Here is a 20,466-nt window from a genome sequence, read left to right as displayed (position 1 = left end):
GCATATAAACTTGTACTACTGTGGTAGGCGTGGGCATCGTGTCTATCTTGGCCACAATAATGCGTTCACTATGCTGTTTGTAGTAGCTTACCCGCATTCCTATTTTTTTATTCATTACTAAACCTACTCCTTCATTACCCCTATTTGACTTTGTATTTATAACCCTGTATTCGCCTGACCAAAAGTCTTGTTCCTCCTGCCACCGAACTTCACTAATTCCCACTATATCTAACTTTAACCTATCCATTTCCCTTTTTAAATTTTCTAACCTACCTGCCCGATTAAGGGATCTGACATTCCATACTCCGATCCGTAGAACACCAGTTTTCATTCTCCTGATAATAACGTCCTCTTGAGTAGCCCCCGCCCGGAGATCCGAATGGGGGACTATTTTACCTCCGGAATATTTTACCCAAGAGGTCGCCGTCATCATTAACCATACAGTAGAGCTGCATGCCCTCAGAAAAAATTACGGCTGTAGTTTCCCCTTGCTTTCAACCGTTCACAGTACCAGCACAGCAAGGCCGTTTTGGTTAGTGTTACAAGGCCAGATCAGTCAATCATCCAGACTGTTGCCCCTGCAACTACTGAAAAGGCTGCTACCCCTCTTCAGGAACCACACATTTGTCTGGCCTCTCAACAGATACCCCTCCGTTGTGGTTGCACCTATGGTACGGTTATCTGTATCGCTGAGGCATGCAAGCCTCCTCACCAACGGCAAGGTCCATGGTTCATGGAGGGGGGCACATATCTTATCTCTCTGTTTTTTTGGCAAATTTTGACTCTAAACTTAATTGGTCCAGTCTTAGACTTAACTTTTGTACTTCTGTAGATAAGTTTTTGCCGACTTACACATTTTTTACCGACACATCCACTTGGTATTGCGCCTCCTGCATTTGAGGATATGCTTCACTATGGTTTTGAAACTAACCTGAAAGTTGTTCCTGTTTATTTTCTATGAACGATATACTTTCCGTTAATGTATTTACACACATCAAAAAAAGTTTTGCATCACCCCGGTTCCCATAACTCCTGAAGATCGACATTTACTGTGGATATTTCATCACAGACATCGTCACTTTGACTGTTCAGACATTTCACTAAACCCGCCCAAAGATGTAAACAACGATGCATTAGCAGCGCCTTTTAGATGCATGGGGCCTGACAACCGCTCAGATCCACTCATTCCACCAGGAAGGCTCGTGTTGTCTGTAGTTCAGCCATGCTTAGACGGTCAATACCGCAGTTTGATCGCATCTACATTGTTACTTTGTGCCAGGAAGGGCTCTCAACAAGGGAAGTGTCCAGGCGTCTCGGAGTGAACGAAAGCGATGTTGCTCGGACCTGGAGGAGATACAGAGAGACAGGAACGGTCGATGACATGTCTCGCCCAGGCCACCCAAAGGGCTACTACTGCAGTGGATGACTGCTACCTACGGATTATGGCTCAGAGGCACCCTCACAGCAACGCCACCATGTTGAATAATGCTTTTCGTGCACCCATAGGACGTCGTGTTTTACTCAAATTGTGTGCAATAGGCTGCATGATGCGCAACATCACTCCTGACGTCCACGGCGAGGTCAATTTTTGCAGTTACGACACCATGCAGCGTGGTACAGATGGGCCCAACAACATGCCGAATGGACCGCTCAGGATTGGCATCATGTCCTCTTCACCGATGAGTGTCGCATATGCCTTCAACCAGACAATCATTGAAGACGTATTTGGAGGCAACCCGGTCAGGATGAATGCCTTAGACACACTGTCCAGCGAGTGCAGCAAAGTGGAGGTTCCCTGCTGTTTTTGGGTGGCATTATGTGGAACCGACGTATGCCGCTGGTGGTCATGAAAGGCGCCGTAACGGCTGTATAATATGGAATGCCATCCTCCGACCATTAGTACAACTATATCGGCAGTATATTGGCAAGGCATCCGCCTTCATGGACGACAATTCGCGCACGCATCGTGCACATCTTGTGAATGACTTCCTTCAGGATAACGAAATTGCTCGACTAGAGTGGCCAGTATGTTCTCCAGACATGAACCTTATCGAACATGCCTTGGAGGACCAACCTTGATGAACTTGTGGATAGTATGCAATGACGAATAAAGGTATGCAGCAAAGCAAGAAGTCGTGTTACTGGGTATTAGAGGTACCGGTGTGTACAGCAATCTGAACCACCTCCTCTGAAGGTCTCACTGTATGGTAGTAAAACATGCAATGTGTGGTTTTCATGAGCAATAAAAAGGGCGGAAATGATGTTTATGTTGACCTCTCTTCCAATTTTCTGTACAGGTACCTGAACTCTCGCAACCGAGGTGATGCAAAACTTTTTTTGATTTGTGTATAATGCGGGATGTGTTGGTAATCATTTCTTGTTTTAGTTGCTTACCTAGTTCTGTCAACTTCCCAGATAGTTCATCAGAGTGAGTTACGTTAGCCCTTTCTTTACCAAATTTCGAAGTTTTGAGAAAAAAAATCTGCATTCGTTTTTACACTTATTTAGGGGCATAAATGTAAAATATGATATAATCTTTTTTTATATGTTTTATTCCAAAAATTTTTGAATGTTGCTTTTAAGCAACAGTGGTTCTTACAGGTAGTGACATCATAGAAACATAATTCAATAAACATTGGTTCATTTAAGCAAAATATTGGTTTATACATCACATTTTACAGCTTAGAAGTCTATGCACAGCATTTTTATTATTGACAATGTGGTGATGACTAATTTTCCTTCAAGTAATTAACAAATTCAACTCTGTATTTTTGTACTGCAAACATTTCACTGTTTTACTTTCATGTATCTTGTCAGACAGCAGTGGGTGTTGTATCTTCTCCTTATGAAGTCATTATATTCCATGAAAGATGTGAAAACACTTCTTATTTACTGTGGGACACAGATGCACTTTACACTTGGTGCAAAAAATTTGTGTAGTAGACTTAATGTAAACTTTACATCGACCTTTCTTCTCTATCATACCTGCAAAGTGTTCGAACCCATCAAAACGCACGTCCATAACTGGAGCTGCACATGCAGTCCTTTTTGCTGCAGGAGTCCTTGTCAACATTTCAGAAGTTGGTCTTCCTCTCTTCTTTTGGGAAGCTGATTTCCCCACAAGCAGTAGACCTGCAGCAATATTAGCTTGCAACTGCAGGAGTGACATCTCTGAGGTTTTGCCACATTGGACCATATGATGTCGGTGGAGTAGCCATCCATTGACAACTGCTACAGACAAACACCAGTACAAAATGGGCATATACCACTTCCGTGACCTCAAGTTGATACAGTATACGTGTCAGCAAGGTCCACGCCCCCCATATGTTTGTTGTACTTTTCCACTATGTAAGGTCTAGGTACATCAATTAATTTCCTTTCAGATGCAGAATAGCGTGTACATGTTGCCATGGGCTCAACACGAGCATATGTTGACATGAAATTTATGCATTTTCTGTCAAACCAGTGTACTAAAGATACGTTATTTGTTGTCTCCAGTCACAGGAGCCACGTCCAGTTTTCTTGAGCTCCACTTCAGTTTTCAAGGGACATTTTCCCATCCTGTCTGTCCTGATAGTGCCACACAATTCAATGCCCCTTTCTTTCAGGGCAATTGCTAATGGTATAGACGAAAACCAACTATCAGCAAACACTTTGAAATGCTGTTTCTCTGGCAATGTTTCCGCCAATGCCAAAACAATATTCCCAGACAAACCTAATCCTCTATCACTGTAGGTGTTTTTGCCAACATAAATTTCAAAATCATACATCATGCCTGAAGCACCAGCTCTTGTAAAAGATTTGTAGCCCCACTTGTGAGGCTTATTTCTTACGTACTGTTTCAAACTGCTTCTACCCTTGAATGGTATTATCTGTTCATCAACAGCTTGGTATTGTTCTGGAGGGAGTGTCTTCAATGATGACTGCAATGCAGATAAAAGTGGGCGAATCTTGAAGAGTTTGTCATGATTACTATTAGCTTCAGGAAAGTCTTGATTATTGACAACATGGAAATACAACAGTAGCTGGAAGAAGCGAGTTCTGCTCATCACATCAGCTATTGGTGAATACCTATACTCATTCAACCAGTATAAATGAATGGAAGCCATTTTGATTATGGCCATGTGCAGTAAAATACCAACAAACTGCTCCATTTCATTTTTGCTCGTCTGCAAAGAAACTGAATCTTTCTGCAAAGCATAGATATTGGACTGCTCAGCAATTAGTGGTGGTGGAAGTGATCCTTTCCATTCTGTGTCTTGTACCACAAAATCAGTTTTTCTAAATTTATAATCACCACGCTTACATCTATGTTTTACTTGGCTGCTGCTGCTGCTGCTGCTCACGTGTAGATGGTGCTCCTTGTTGTATTCTCCAACAGTTTATTGAAAGTAACTTCTTCTACAATACAATAGCTGGCTGTACAATAGATGTAGACGTCCATTGATCTAGCTGGAGATGTGGTTCCTCTTGGTCGGCTGGTACTAAGATCGACGGTGCAGTACAGCGGCTTCGGTGATATCTTTTCGGAGACTCTGCTATAGCGGTTGCCATTAACAGCGGACAAAGACTGGTCTGCCTTCGACCGGCCAGGCCTATATAGTGAGCTGGAGCCAATAGAAACCTGGCGTAGGAATCAGTGGCCAGATATGTCGCGGCGACCTCTGCAAGGAAAGGTTCCTATTAATCGACTGGAATCTTTGGCGTGTTTACCTGATGTCTTCGCCTGTTTGGCTGTCAGTTTGTTTCCCTCATAGCGTGGCTGTTATGCGGTGTTGCCTGCCATTTAGGGGAACCCGATGGCAGACAGTACACTCCTTCATTTGTATTGTTGTCGCTTACATCTGATTTTGGTTGAGAATTAATAACTTTACCACTCCTGACTACAACAGCCTGAAATTTAAAGATATTGACGTCTAAAGTACGTAATTATACTTATACTTATGTACTTTCTCAATATTGTTACTTCTGTTAGTGATCCCTACCTTTGGAAATTCATATTCTATCTCTTGCTCCTCTCTAATTGCCGAAATTTCAGTTCCATCCTCCTTTTCCACCATCTGAATGAAATTCGTGACAGCTGCTTCGGAAATAGCTTGAGAACTTTCATCAGTTTCGACAGTTTCATCTTTATCTTCGTCCCCAACATCTGATATATCCCCATCAGGGACATCAATGGATGCATTGATCTCATTATCGGGTAAATTCATAATATGTTCTAGGTCAGCATCAGTCAAAAAGCCAGACATAGTGACACAATATTTAAAAAGTGTCTAGAATGTGATTTTATACCTGCAAAGCAAAATTTCAAACACCTACATCAATATTACGGAATTTCCATTCAATTCCACTGTTGCTTTGAAGCAACATAAGGTTTTTCACAGTTTATCTTATCTGGAAATCATTATGCAAGTCAAATGTATGATGTTCTTATGCAGGAAGGATTGTCACAACACATGATAATTATTTCACTGTAAACAAAATTGCAAAACTTGCGTATTTTACGCGTTTTTATCATCAATTCTTCACAATGAAGACTGCAGCAACTAGTCACGCTCAACAATTGTTTCCCTCTTCCCGCACTTTAGTTCCTGCCATTTGTTGTCAGGAACAGTCACTACTGGCATGGAGCTTCAAGTAAACAGTGGCAAAGAGTAGTTAAAATCGGTTTGATGCAAAATACATCTATGGAAAGACGATGTTTCTTGTAAGCCACGCTGGTAAAGAAAGGGTTAGCGCGTGTGTGTGTGTGTGTGTGTGTGTGTGTGTGTGTGTGTGTCTATTGTTGATGAAGGCCTTAATGGTCGAAAGATTTAATTATGAAAGTCTTTTTGTTGTGCCAATCTGCAACCAGCATCTCTGCTATTTGGTGAGTGGCAACTTTCCTTTGTAGCGACACAACCGCGCGCTAATTCACGCTCGCCGGTGTGTGTGTGTGTGTGTGTGTGTGTGTGTGTGTGTGTGTGCAGTCTTAATTACTGTACACGACATCTGTCTAGTTCCACGCCCAACCTCTAGAGGCGCTGTGTTTTCTAGCTTTTATATATACGTTCTATTTATTATTATTATTCTTTGTTTTTTGAGATAATTGGTAGTTCAGTGCCTCCTGGCTTGTGTGGACGAGTACTGTTTTCTCCCCAATAACTGCAGAATTTTTCCCAGGATTAAGGATCCTTCTGTAGAGGCCGGAAGCAAATTTTGTAACTCCGATCAGTCCATGCATGCCGGGCATCGTCAGCTACGCGCTCGCAATAAAGTTATTGTTGCTGAACTGAAGGTCTTTATTCTTCTGAATCACATCAAGCAAAGGTCGGACAGCCCCCAGTTTAGCTGAACCAGACAAGTGGTAAACCCGACGTTATCCAAGTAGAAACCGATGTGATTAAGAAGAAACAGGCGTGAGCTACATAAGTAACGAGCACATAATGACCGAACAGCAGGCCGTCTCCAGGATTGCAGTCCGTTTGCCGCTGTTCTGGCCCAACAACCCGGTACTCTTGTTGCACAGGCAGAGGCAAGTTTTGGCTGCGCTGGAATAATGGCCGAAGCAACTAAATTTGCACTGATTGTGAGCCAGCACGACCAACGTTACGCAGCCGAGGTGCAGGACATAATCACAGCACCGCCCAAGACTGGAGCTTATGCCAGGCTTATGTCACAAGAGGACCAGATACGTCAGGTTCTGACACAGGAAGAAATTGGCGACAGGAAGCCTTCTCAATACCTGAGACATCTACGCAGCAAAGTTGACACCGTTTCTGTGCCAGACAGTCTGCTCAGAACGCTGTGGAGCAGTAGGCTGCCGCCACAAATAAAAGCCATAATCGCCTCACAAACGGACATGCCGCTGGATGACGCGGCGCAGCTAGCAGACCGGATTCAGGACGCAATAACACCAGCTCAGGTCAGCACAGTTGTGGCGTTGGACAACAGTACAAACAGTACCGTGTCTGTAGCACAGGCTGACCAGAATTCCCTCGCGGCTAAGGTTGAGCTTTTGTGCGCCCAGGACAGTGTGCTGCTGGCACGTGACGACGACAACAATAGAAGAGCCGATTCAGACGGCGGCGTTCGAGAAGCAGATCTTCCGGCGGTACTACCACTCCATAAGGCGGGGTACCGTTGTGCTGGTGCCACCGACGATTCGGCGATCAGGCAAGGAAGTGCACATCGCCATGCTCGCACCCAAACACCACTGGCGGTCGACAATAGATGCAACTGACTGCCAGTTATCCTCCAAGCGCCTGTTCGTTACCGATAGGAGTTACGGCGTAAAGTTTTTAATTGACACTGGGTCGGACCTGAGTATCATACCACGAACAGCTATAAATCATTGCTGACCGCCAACTGCCTTCCGTCTGACGGCTGCCAACAATTCTTCCATCGCAACATATGGCACACAGAGGATGGAGCTTAATCTCGGCCTATGTCGCCCATACGAGTGGAATTTTACAGTGGTTGATGTCATGGAGGCGATCGTCAGGGCTGACCTCCTGGCACACTACCACCTGCTGCCGGACGTCACGAACGCACGCTTGGTAGACAGCGTCACTGGTTTAGCAGTCACGGGTTTCCGTTGCAACACCGCAACGCACAGTGCCAAGTTGGTCCATGCTACGGACAGTGAGTACACTGAATTACTGCTTAACTATCCGAACTTGACCCGGCCGCCCGGCGCTCCCAGGTTCATACCACATGACACGGTGCATCACATTCAAACGACTGATGCTCCCCCAGTAGCATGCCGACCTAGGCATCTTGCTCTGGACCTATTGTCTATAGTGAAGGGAGAATTTGACGCCATGATTCACGAGGGCATAATGCGGCCATCTAAGGGCCCGTGGTCCTCCGCATTACATCTTGTTCCGAAGAAGGGTGGAGCTTGGCGCCCATGCAGTGACTACCGTGCGCTTAACGCGCGAACAGTGCTGGACAGATATCCCATTCCGTTACTTAGGGATTATAATCACGCTTTACATGGTGACACGGTGTTCACAGTTCTGGACTGCGCTAAAGCGTATACACAGATTCTGGTGGCCAATGACGACATTCCAAAGACTGCATTAATAACACCTTTCAGTTTATTTGAAAGCAAATTTACGACTTTCGGTTTACGCAATGCCGCTCAGACCTGGCAAAGGTTTATAGACTCGGTTCTCCAGGGGCTGCGTTTTGTTTCGCCTACCTGGACGATGTGTTAGTATTCTCTGCTGACCACGAACAACACCAACAACATATGCGAGAGATTTTCGAGCGATTGGAGTGTTACAGTGGCGTCTTGAATGTAGACAAATGTGTTTTTGGGCAGTCAGAGGTGACATTTCTTGGCCATAAGATTTCTGCTGAAGTCTCTCTTCCTCTGTCCGAGAAGGTGGACGCTATCTTACAGCTACCCCCCCCCCCCCCCCAATGTTTTTTGGGGATGCTCAATTTTTATCGATGACACCTTCCCCATGCTGCGGAGCTGCAGGAACCTTTGACGGTGGCATTATCAGGCCCTAAAGTAAATCGCAAGTCTGTGATACAGTGGACAGAGGACATGTGTTCTGCATTCAAGGCAACAAAGAAGAGCATGGCCGACGCGGCGCTTCTCGCACTCCCACGGCTCGACGCGCCATTAGGAATTGTAGACGCGAGCCAGACGGCGACCGGAGCCGCGTTACAACAGTGGTCGGACAACGCATGGCAACCACTGGTGTATTATTCCCACAAGCTTTCGCCTGTACAGAGAAAATGGAGCACGTATGACCGTGAGCTCCTGGCGGTATACCAAGCAGTGGAATATTTCCGCCCCAAAGTGGAAGCACGAACTTTCACGATACATACAGACCACAAGCCACTCACGTTCGCCTTCCGTCGGAATAGTGTCAACTGCTCCCCCCATCAATTTCATCACCTTGAGTTCGTGGCACAGTTTACTACCGACATTAGACATATTTCTGGGATCGACAACATTGTTGCGGATTGCCTATCATGGATCAGCAGTGTTTCCAGAACCATAGACTTTCTTGCACTGGCACAGGCACAGAGAGGCGACGAAGAACTTGCCTATGTTAAAGATACGGCTTCCGCATTGCAACTGAAACTCGTTGATGTTCCGGGGGAAGTTACACAGCTATACTGCGACGTTTCTCGCTGCCGACCTCGTCCCTTTCTGACGCCGGCTTTTAGAAGACAAGCCTTTGATACAGTACATGGATTGTGCCATCCAGGGGTACGCCCGACATTCCGCCTAGTATCGCAACGTTTCGTGTGGCCGGGCGTACAAAAAGACTGCTGCGAGTGGGTCCAATCTTGTCTTCAGTGCCAAAGCTGCAAGATTAACCCCCATGTACACGCACCGATCGGCGATTTTCCTGATACCACCGTCCGCTTTGCCCACGTTCATTTGGATGTAGTCGGACCACTTCCACCTTCGAACGGACAAAGATATCTGTTTACAATGATCGACCGTTTTACACGTTGGATGGAGGCAGTGCCAGTGGATAATATCACAGCAGACACATTAGCTTCGGCTTTTGCAATGACTTGGTTGGCAAGATTTGGGTGCCCACTACATATTACCACTGACCACGGATGGCAATTTGAATCAGACCTGTTCTCACAGCTGGCCAAGTTCTGTGGTTACACCCACCATAAGACCACAAGTTATCACCCAGCAAGCAACGGAATGATCGAACGCTGGCACCGTTGTTTGAAGGCCGCGCTGATGTGCCACGAAGAAACCTGGACAACCGCACTACCAGTGGTCTTGTTAGGCTTACAGACTACTTTAAAACCAGACCTGGGGTCGTCAGCGGCAGAACTGGTTTATGGAGAAACACTGCGCCTTCCTGGTGACTTTGAAGACGCTGATGCTATAGAGACAGTTGTTACTGGCCAGCCGGATTTCTTGCGACGCTTGAGGGACCATGTATCAAAGATTCGTCCTCCGAAAGCCACACGTCATGGCAAGCCGCCCACTTTCGAGCACCAGGACCTGGAACAATGTCGTCACGTCATGCTCCGCACTGAGGGCGTTAAACCGCCTCTACAAGCTCCTTATTCTGGTGCATATGAAGTGCTACGGCGCAGTGCCCACACGATGGATATCCTAGTGAGCGGCAAAACCACGACTGTTGCGTTGAATCGGGTTAAACCTGCGTTTGTTTTTCCTGACACCCCACTAGCGGCACCTCGTCGTAGGCATCCACCTACCGCTGTTCCAGACACTGACGCCACATCTCCGGTGCCGGCTCTTCAGCATCCGCCGCCCAACGCAGCACAACATCCGCCTCCTGACGCCGTTCCTCCTCCTCCGAGACGGACGACCCGTTCTGGACGTCGGGTGCACTTTCCGACGCGGTATCTTGACGCCGACGCTCTGCTACCGCCCGGGGGGGCTGATGTAGCGACGCTGCCGCGCGCTAATTCAAGCTCGCCGGTGTGTGTGTGTGTGTGTGTGTGTGTGTGTGTGTGTGTGTGGTGTGTGTGCGGTGTGTGCGCGTGTGTCAGGGGGGCTGATGTAGCGACGCTGCCGCGTGCTAATTCAAGCTCGCCGGTGTGTGTGTGTGTGTGTGTGTGTGTGTGTGTGTGTGTGTGTGTGTGTGTGTGTCAGTGCAGTGCCGTGCGGTCATAATTACTGTACACAACGTCTGTGTAGTTCCGCGCCCAACCTCTAGAGGCGCTGTGCTTTCTAGCGTTTATATACGTTCCGTTTATTACTATTATTCCTTGTTTTTTGAGTTAATTGGTAGTTCCGTGCCCCCTGCCTTGTGTGGACGAGTACTGTTTTCTCTTCAATAACTACGGAAGTTTTCCCAGGATTAAGGATCCTTCTGTAGAGGCCGGAAGCAAATTTTGTAACTCCGATCAGTCCATGCATGCCGGGCGTCCTCAGATACGCGCTCGCAATAAAGTTATTGTTGTTGAACTGAAGGTCTTTATTCTTCTGAATCACGTTAAGGAAAGGTCGGACAGCCACCAGTTTAGCTGACCCCGACACCTTCATAATATCGTCACATTCCATCCTGGATTATTCATTTTTTGATACCCTTAAGTTGTATTACACTTTCCTGAAATTCTTATTGTTGTGCAAACTGTTGTGTTATATGTTGCATGAGTTCTGACAAATTGTTTGTCTCACTAGTATTTACATTGTTTTTAGAACTGTTACCTGTTCTTGCATTTGAGATGTCGTGAGCAAGTAATCAAAGGAATTTTCGCTGTTGCACCCTTCAGTTTCACTATTAGAAAAAATGTTTTCCGGTGAAAACTGAGAAACTGTCTCGTTGAGCGTCATAAAAGTAACATCATGATTAGTTATATTACTAGTGTCATCATTTATTGATAGTGGGACGCCAACCTCGTTGTTTTGGTTGCCATTGACCAGTTCACGAGTTGGCGCATTACCTTCAGCTGTTGCCCAGCTCGGATTTCCAACATCTTGGCGTATTGCATTTTGTAATGAATTTTGAACAACGGCCATTTCCTTTGACTCCATTGTGAATAGTTTTTACCAAACTTGAGAAGAAAATTTTTCAAAACTGGTATTTTGTCTGTATCGATACTTTTCAAGTGCAGTAGGTTTATCTGCATATTCACTTTTTTATTTTGTGGCGCACAACTTCAACGGTCATTAGCGCCCAGACTACGTTAGGAATGCACCGCGAGTCACAAGTTTAAAACAGCAACGAAACGGAAAACACGATAAAAGACAGACTGACAGGCATAGGATTAAAAAAAAGAAAACAGCATACTCAAATGTCCTTAGAGAGGGTTGTCAAATTGATAAAATGAAGAACGCGAGCAGCTGCTCGTGGGTGATCCGCTAAAATGGCTTCTAGAGTACATGGCAGGCCAAGATCAAGACACAGTGTGTTAAAATCCGGACAGGACGTTAAAATGTGGCGGACCGTCAGCAATTGCCCACATGGGCAGAACGGCGCCGGCGCAGCAGCAGATGGCAATGGCTGAACCGGCAGTGTCCAATTCGTAACCGGGCCAAAACTACCTCCTCTCGCCGAGAAGGGCGTGAGGAGGACGTCCAAGCCACGGGAAGAGGTTTCAAGGCCCGAAGCTTGTTGTCTGTAAGTGCAGCCCAATCGGCATGCCACAGCGATAAAATGCGCCGACAAATGACCCTGCTACAATCTGACGAAGGGACACAACAAGAAGCTGTCCGAGGCTGGAGGACCGCAGCCTTGGCCGCGGCATCTGCAGCTTCATTCCCAGGGATACCGACATGGCCAGGAACCCACATAAAGCTAACCGGAGAACCGACGTCCACCAGCTGCTGAAGAGAGCGTTGGATCCGGTGCACGAAAGGGTGAACCGGGTACGGATCACTGAGGCTCTGGATAGCGCTCAGGGAATCGGAGCAGATGACATATGCAGAATGTCGGTGGCGGCAGATGTAAAGAACAGCCTGGTAGAGGGCAAAGAGCTCAGCTGTGAAGACCGAACAATGGCCATGGAGCCGGTATTTGAAACTTTGTGCCCCGACTATAAAAGAACACCCCACCCCGTCATTGGTCTTAGAGCCATCTGTATAAATGAATGTCATATTAATGAACTTCGAACGAAGTTCGACAAAACGGGAGTGGTAGACTGAACCGGGGGTAACCTCCTTCGAGAGCGAGCAGAGGTCAAGGTGGACGCGAACCTGAGCCTGGAGCCAAGGTGGCGTGTGGCTCTCGCCCACTCGAAAGGTTGCAGGGAGTGAAAAATTAAGGTGTTGAAGGAGGCAACGAAAGCGAACTCCAGGGGGTAGCAGGGCAGAGACATACAACCCGTATTGACGGTCGAGAGAGTCATCAAAAAAGGAACGATAAGACGGGTGGTCGGGCATTGCCAGTAGCCGACAGGCATACCGACAAAGCAGTATATCGCGCCGGTAGGTGAGTGGCAACTCACCAGCGTCAGCATGAAGACTCTCGACGGGACTAGTATAAAACGCATATTTACTGATGAACCTGGTTATTATCTGTATTTAAATAACTTATCTTGCACTTTAAAGATGACTTTGTCCAAATTTTCATCTTCTCTGTAGAAATGCACTTTCCGTATAGGATATTAATTGGAAGGAAAAGAGCTTACCTAGTGCCAGAGAGACGGCGCCAACCTCGGCCATATGACCATTCAGCGTAGCAGCTTCCTATCTGTACCGCTGAAAACATCATTTCCGGTTCGTCTCCTTTTTAGGCAGAATTTAATTTTAATCTGCTGCTTCAATAGTTTTATCATTCCCAATCTTGTGGACAATGAAATTGAATGGTCTGTTCATATTTCGCTCGGCGCCGTCCTTTAAAATAGTCGCCATTGAATAGGGACGTGGAAATGTATTAATAATTGTTTGAATAATTTTAAAAAAATTGATTGGAAAGAATAGTTGAGAAAATTTCGAAGGCAATTTATGAACCTGTGCACATTCTTGGGTGTACTTTAACTGATACTAATAATAACAGACATGGTATATCATTATATTCAAGGTAAATAAACATTATTTGCATTACTTACTGCTGCTTCCAGTAGTGTACAGTACCAAATACTCACCGCAACCACTGAAATTGTCCATCTGTCTATAAGTCCTTAAACACTCAAAGCACAATATTTTTAGTATAAGTAAAAATGGTTCAAATAGCTCTGAGCACTATGGGACTTAACTTCTGAGGTCATCAGTCCCCTAGAACTTAGAACTACTTAAACCTAACTAACCTAAGGACATCACACACATCCATGCCCGAGGCAGGATTCGAACCTGCGACCGTAGCGGTCGCGAGTATAAGTAAACCAAGTTCAATACGTGTCTATCAAGTCTGAGTCATTACCTTCACATTAATTCCAGTTTGTTTGGTCGTGTGTGACAATGTCTATGCAGGAACGCTCCTCCAGATACGGCGTTAATTATCCTTGTCTGCACCGAACCTCTTTATGCAGGATACCGGTGGCGAGTGAAATGATGAACAGATAGGGATTGAACTTACAATCGTGCGAATAAATATTCCTTTTCTAACAACTTTTATAACACTTTTAATGAACGGTTAAAATACACATTTTTAACAATGCTGTTACAACGAGAGCCGGCCGAAGTGGCCGTGCGGTTAAAGGCGCTGCAGTCTGGAACCGCAAGACCGCTACGGTCGCAGGTTCGAATCCTGCCTCGGGCATGGATGTTTGTGATGTCCTTAGGTTAGTTAGGTTTAACTAGTTCTAAGTTCTAGGGGACTAATGACCTCAGCAGTTGAGTCCCATAGTGATCACACCCCATATTAAGAGCCATGTCCCAGCTTTTGTAATGTCCGTAGAAACACCACAAATTATGGTATTTCAGTGCTATTTTTGTCTTTGAATAAAGATGTTTATGTTCGTCTCGTAGCTTTCTGATACCTTCTGTACTACATTGTAGCAGTTCTTTCTATGTGGTCTAAGTTTCATCGAACTATGTTACTTGGCAGTGATACAGCGTCCTTAGAATTTGTCCAAAACATTGTATAACGAGAAGTATCTGGACACTTTTGTCATGTGTCAGGCCTGGATCTTGTTTACAGTTTCAACTCAAGACGAAATTCAAGACATCTAATACTTCTTCAGAAGTAAAATATTTTAATCCCTCCCTGGCCTTGTTTCCAAGCTCTTCTCATTTTATTACAACATATGGAACATCAGAGTAGAAAATAAATACCGTACACATCCGGTGTGCAGCAATGGCATTAAATGTCATTAAAGGCCTGTGTGTAGCAGACTTCCGTTTGAAGCAAAAACTACCAAAGTTATTTTATGAATTACCTATGAATTCTACTACTGCCGACACAGCACCATTTAAATTTTTACGTGACCGGTGTCAACCGTATTAAACCGTAATGTTCAGATTAACAAGAGCTGTCGAGAACCATAGTTACAATGAAAATCACTCACTTTCAGATCAATGCGCAATGTAATGGTTTTATCCTCAGTGAGGTTTGATAGAGTGACACTGGTAATGTGAAAATATAAAGGTTATTTTGTCAGCTTCGTTTTCGCGCCTTATTCGATTTACGCCACAAAGGGAGACGTCTATTACAATTGGTCAATTCTACGTCAGCCATCATGAATTTTTTGAAGTACCAACATTGCTCCTACGTAACACAGTAATTACTAACAAACCTAAAAAAAAATATGCATGTAGTTCCTCAGCGCTGACTGCCCATGTAGCAATCAAACAGTACTTCATGATATTAAATAAAATAGTATGAAGTATTTCCCTCTCATCACATCGACTACAATGTTATTATCCATGTGATGATATGCTATGGGCAGCACAGGACGTACGTATGCTGCAGTTTTATGGCCAGTCAGGACATTACAATTATTCTTATAATGATACAGCTGGACACGTAGTAATTCCTTTTCATGCCAGTCATCTTTCCTAGTTATGTGTTTATTTTCCTTATTGAGTAGCGGTATCTAATGGATGAGGACATCGCTGTGATTACTATTGCACTTCCAAAGCCATCCGCTCAACACTCAATAAACGTTTTACACTTATTTGACAGAAAATAGTATTGTATCTACTACAAAGCGTCGGTTCCTTTACTTCTGTAGTTTAAACTAATTACTAAAGAAGTGGTGAATATGGTATTAAATACTGATCCTTTACGAAAAAAACCTAGTGCGGTGTGTTCGCATTTTTCAGCAGGTTTTGACGGCGCAACTAAATCGAATGACATAAATTTTGCGTCTAATCGGAGGACTTGCCATGTAAGGAAGTCTGTCAATTAATGTCACTTGAAAGCAACGTTTTAAGACAGTTGTTACGTTATTTCTTTGTTGATCTATAAAAAATGTGATTGGCTGAGTGGCGTTTACTTGACGTACGGTTGAAACAGTTGTTATAGCAATACCCGCTTTGACACTTTGAGCGTAATCCATTCGCGATTTGGTGTAACATTGATTACACTTGTGAATGGTACCTTTTATGGGCATCGTAGAAAGCGTAACGCCTACCAGAATTTAGAGTGACAGAGCGACTTGCAAACAGAGTGAGTGTGAAATCTGTGGGTAAAAATATTAGTTATATGCAGTCGAAATATGTGTCATTCGTTAGTAGTATTTACCCATTTTAAACATTTCTGCACAAAAAAAGAAAAAAAAGCTTTATATCATGAAAAGGATTAGATCTAGTCGTGGTAAATAATTTCGCATCCAGAAATTTGAACCTCCTCACAAACAATGCAAAACCAGACATTTATTATATGTTTTTAATTACCATCTTCCCTGCATCCTGAGATTCTGTACGGCTGTAAGTAGTCGTGTTATGAATATGGAAGCTTCGTTGTCTTAACATTTATTGCATTTCCATTATTTTTCGTGGCACACATCCTGTTAAAAACCCGTAAAGGCAAAGTAATTTTTTTTATGTCTGTGTTTTCGATCATTCCGTTTATTCAGTAAATATATAAAATCGTAGTTGCTATGTCTGTATAAAACCTTACAAATATAATAATATACAACCAATACCACTGTCACATTAATTTCACACTTTTATCATATCCAGGACTTTTAATACTTCTTGTGTTGTGCACCACTGAGATCTCCACCTCTCTCATATAACAAATAATGTTTCTGTATAGCCTTTCAGTTTATTGATTCAATGTGCACCATATGTTGCTTGCATGTGATTTCTCTCACCATGTATGACTGTATATTGATAAACATCAATGTAATCAAGTAAATAATAAGCTAGTAATACAAGGTAAACAGCAGCTATATAATAAAACTGAGAAGGAAGCAGCTATTTTCAGAGCAGTAGCTTTCTTACTAATTATTAGATTAAATTTAAATGATATGAACATGAATAATATTAATCAGTGTTGTGACAGTTTCTATGCTGTTTTGGCCCTATGTGGAATTGTATTTTTACTTTTTTCACATCCCTGAGGATTATTCTTGATGGAATCTAAAGAACATAATGAATGAATGAATGAATGAATGATAGGTAATTCTCAGTTTTGTAAATGGTGCACAGGACTGAAGTGTAGATTGTCTGTTTAAGAAATGAATCCCAGTAAGTACTTAATAATCAAGTTTGAACTTAGGTGAAATTTTTTGATAATCACTCAATGTTTTGTGTATTTTGTCCAGGTTATATATTTTGTCTTTCCTGTAATTAGAGCCATGATCAAAGTAGCACATTTGCATGCTGTGCCACATGTTAGCCATATTGTTGTGACTTTATAATATTGTTTTACCACCACACACACTAGCAAGTGATCTTACCTGGACTGCTATCTGTGTAAACAGCAATAGTGTTTTTCCCGTATAAGAAAGCAAATACTAATGTGTCGTTGCCTTGGTAACTATGGTGTCATTGTTTTATGATGTTTACATCTTTTCAGAATAAAGCCTTTATTATTTATTCACCCACACAAAATGATTTATAGTGTTTTACATTATGTCTGTCAGCAATATATTAAAGGTTTTGTCCAGTATCACATGTACAATTAAAGCTGTATAATAAAACTGGGCCAATAATAATAAAAAAAACAATCAACAGAATACAAAACTCCATTATGAACTCTAGGCGGGGTGTATTTGGAAACTGTTTTTACTGCTAATGTTGTGGATGTGAATTGCTGAGTTTGTCTGAAATTAATCACAAATACCATTAGGGAGTTAATGTTTTGATACATATGTATGTCCAAAGTTCATGAAGAGGCTGCTCCAAGCTGTTTGATTACCAACTTCTTAAAATTCATATTGCTCGCTTCTGTAGAATAAATGCTTTTTCGGTCTTAGCTGTATTGCACCAGGTGGTTAAACATAGGACTGTACTGAGAGAAAGTATGCCAACAATCCTGTCCACAGATTTACATAAATAAAAGAATTTTCTAAGTGTAAAGCAGTTAGAATTGAGCTACTTGACTAACTTATCCAAATGCTGGTGCTCTCCAAGTTTTTATCCACCTGAATGCCTCAGAACTTCTCACATAGAGTCTCATCCTGTGTGTGCCTGTTTATCTATATATCTGGTACCTTTTAGTCATTTTTATTTGTCCAGAACTGCATGATATGAGTTTTTGTAAAATTAAGGATCATTCTACTTCAAGTCAACCAAGCTGTCTCATTCCCCATCTCAGAGTTTGAGGAAACGTATTTGTTCACCATACATAGATAAATAACTATTTGAGTGAAAATTTAGCATTTTCTCTCTCTCTGTCTCTGAGATTTCATTTTGTAGTTTTTTGAAGTTTGGAAGCTTTGACATTTTTAACACTGCAATGGTGCATAATGCCACTTGATAACATCTTGAAAGAAATTACATTTTTTTTGTTACTCACTCAATGTGTGTAAAATTTGGGGATTGTATAATGTAAATTATAAGTATTTTATACAAAATTTACCTAATACCCTTCAGAAATGCACCGAAATACTCACATTTTGGTGTTCCATTTCTTAAAAACACAGTTCATCACTATGCTGAAGGTAAAGGGATAATCCCCAAAATATTTTTTTCTGAAATCATAATAATAATAATAATAATAATAATATTGTCAAATAATGGGCTATCTAATGGAAAAAAATGGAATTAGCTTTTTTTTGCTTGGTGGTAATATTTTTCATGCTGTAGTGGTAATATTATTTCAATTTTCATTTGATCATCTAATAAAATTTGCTATCATTCAGATATTTGTAAAATATTTTAATTATTATTTTAAATGATTCCACTATTGATATTCTTCTTAACAAAAAGCACTTTGTTAAAAATGAAGGAAGAAATGGCAACAGACACGGTTCACAACTGATCAAATAGGCAGTGTTATGAGTCTTGGACTATGTGTGTATGGCAAAACTAAGATTTTAAGCAATTATACTTGGAAAACAAAGTGGCATAGTTAACAGCAATTACAAAAAATTATGTTGAAACAATAATAAAACTTCTGATTCGTTCAATTTCTTGCCCACGTTGTGAAAAGTTAAAGTAATTTAAAACGGCAACATTTTTCTGAATAGAGTGCATATACTCAGCTGAAAATTGATACTCTTCCAGTTAATGTTTTAGGAGGTTTGACAGTAGCATCTTTACAAGAATTGGTGCCAGAAGGAATGACAACAATGATTCTGAAGGATGCATAAATTGAACTGTACACCATATTCAGTTGTATCTATTTCACTGATGATCCCAAAGAACCACAGACTTTAATATTTACAAGCTATGTATTGAGATGGGATCAAATTTTCATATCTCACAAGGGATTTCAAATTGTTTCTTAAATTATATTTCGAATTGTGTTGCACATCATTACCGATGCTACTTGCTTCCAACTTTACTAATCCTAAGTCTAATGGCATAGGAGCAGACGATACCTTGAAAATGATGAAAATATGAAATTTCTTTTTATTGGCGATTATTATGGTTTGAAATATTCATTGTGTGAATATGAAAGTATTGTGAACCAGATCCTTATTTAGAGGTCTCAAATGTCAGTTTAAATGCCAACTTCCGCAGCGAGACACACCTGATTGTTGGTCTGTGACTCTCTTCTTTGAATTCATAAGCCGAGGGACATTTTCTCCCGTTCATTTGGCCTTTCAGCTACTAGAAAGGAGCAGTGAATATAGTGAAAACAATAGTAGGTTTGTGTATGGCGCACATACTATTGGAAAAGGGTAATGGTAGGGAAAATCTTATTTGCTGTTATGAACTTAAGAACCTCTCCTACAATAATTCAGAAATATAATTATATTCTGCATGCTGCTTACAAATCACTGGCAGAGTAATCTATGACAGATGCAATGAAGGAAGTTGTGAATTTAAATGATAAGTGCATAGTATTAATGTGTTAAAGACTCTGTAAGTACAGTAAAACTTTAAACCCAAATTCCCCCTAGCTTTTGTTTTTCCTAACCTAATGAACCTTTTATGTAAAGCCTTTTATCCCAGAGCAATGAGATTCTAACAATCAACTGTCTTTGTACACATGCATGAAACAGCATGTTTTTTGTTTTCTAGCTGTGTTTTAAAGAAACCGAAGTTGTTTTTGTTTTTAAAAAATTTGCCCACTAAATGAGCCACTATGAAAATATTTTTCAGGATTGTGATTTTAATATACAAGTTTCTTTAAAAAAAATGTCAGATTGTCAGCAAATATTGTAAATGTATCTTAAAAAGAAAATTTCTGTGTTGCGTAAATACTTTCTCAACCAGATTTCAGGTAGCTCTCTGGGCAACACCATTTTGCTGTGGACTGTATCACAGTGTAATCTGATGGATGATACCTTCAGAGACAGATTCCTTTCTGTTGTCACACCACAAGATCTTGATACTTCTGCCTATCTGCTTTTGGACTATGATTTGTAGTTTTTAGATGTGTGTGTGCCTTGGAGTTTTTCATAAAAAATAGACAAACTTGTACCATGAAAGATGAAACCCTTACCAACTTCAGCATTCTTTTGTGATTTGTATTTCCTAACCTGCAGTGTCATAGGAATCCACAACTCTTTGTGCAG

The 20,466-nt window shown here is 42.3% G+C and overlaps 2 protein-coding genes across 12 annotated transcripts in view; one reads left to right on the top strand and one right to left on the bottom strand.

Moving 5' to 3' along the window:
• Nucleotides 1-2,596: 2,596 nt before the first annotated feature.
• LOC124616036 (piggyBac transposable element-derived protein 3-like) lies at nucleotides 2,597-15,017 on the bottom strand. 4 transcript variants are annotated; one of them, XM_047144254.1, is made up of 2 exons: nucleotides 4,986-5,279; nucleotides 2,597-4,893 (listed from the first exon to the last, which is right to left on the bottom strand). In XM_047144254.1, the coding sequence occupies exon 2, from the start codon at nucleotides 4,152-4,154 to the stop codon at nucleotides 3,471-3,473; it is 684 nt and encodes a 227-aa protein (XP_047000210.1). In that variant the 5' UTR covers nucleotides 4,155-4,893; nucleotides 4,986-5,279; the 3' UTR covers nucleotides 2,597-3,470. The 4 variants fall into 3 exon arrangements, with proteins under 4 accessions (XP_047000213.1, XP_047000210.1, XP_047000214.1 ...); XM_047144257.1 differs by lacking the exon at nucleotides 4,986-5,279 and adding an exon at nucleotides 14,896-15,017 and having other exon boundaries at nucleotides 2,597-4,664; XM_047144256.1 differs by having other exon boundaries at nucleotides 2,597-4,664.
• Nucleotides 15,018-15,160: 143 nt separating this feature from the next.
• Nucleotides 15,161-20,466, top strand: part of LOC124615695 (F-box/WD repeat-containing protein 9-like) — a 121,812-nt gene continuing 116,506 nt past the window's right edge. For 4 of the 8 annotated variants that reach the window (XM_047143727.1, XM_047143734.1, XM_047143732.1 and 1 more), the window contains exon 1: nucleotides 15,161-15,284. In XM_047143727.1, coding sequence (XP_046999683.1) covers nucleotides 15,269-15,284 — 16 coding nt within the window. In that variant the 5' untranslated portion in view covers nucleotides 15,161-15,268. Of the gene's footprint in view, nucleotides 15,285-15,337; nucleotides 15,357-15,395; nucleotides 15,718-15,738; nucleotides 15,999-16,147; nucleotides 16,259-20,466 lie in introns of those variants that run through there. The other 4 variants (XM_047143731.1, XM_047143729.1, XM_047143728.1 and 1 more) reach the window with 4 other exon arrangements.

Source organism: Schistocerca americana, chromosome 5 (assembly GCF_021461395.2).
Source record: "Schistocerca americana isolate TAMUIC-IGC-003095 chromosome 5, iqSchAmer2.1, whole genome shotgun sequence".
In the NCBI taxonomy this organism is placed as follows: Eukaryota; Metazoa; Arthropoda; class Insecta; order Orthoptera; family Acrididae; genus Schistocerca; species Schistocerca americana.
The sequence above is the reverse complement of the archived record's forward strand: the minus strand, read 5'-3'. Positions and strand labels throughout refer to the sequence as shown.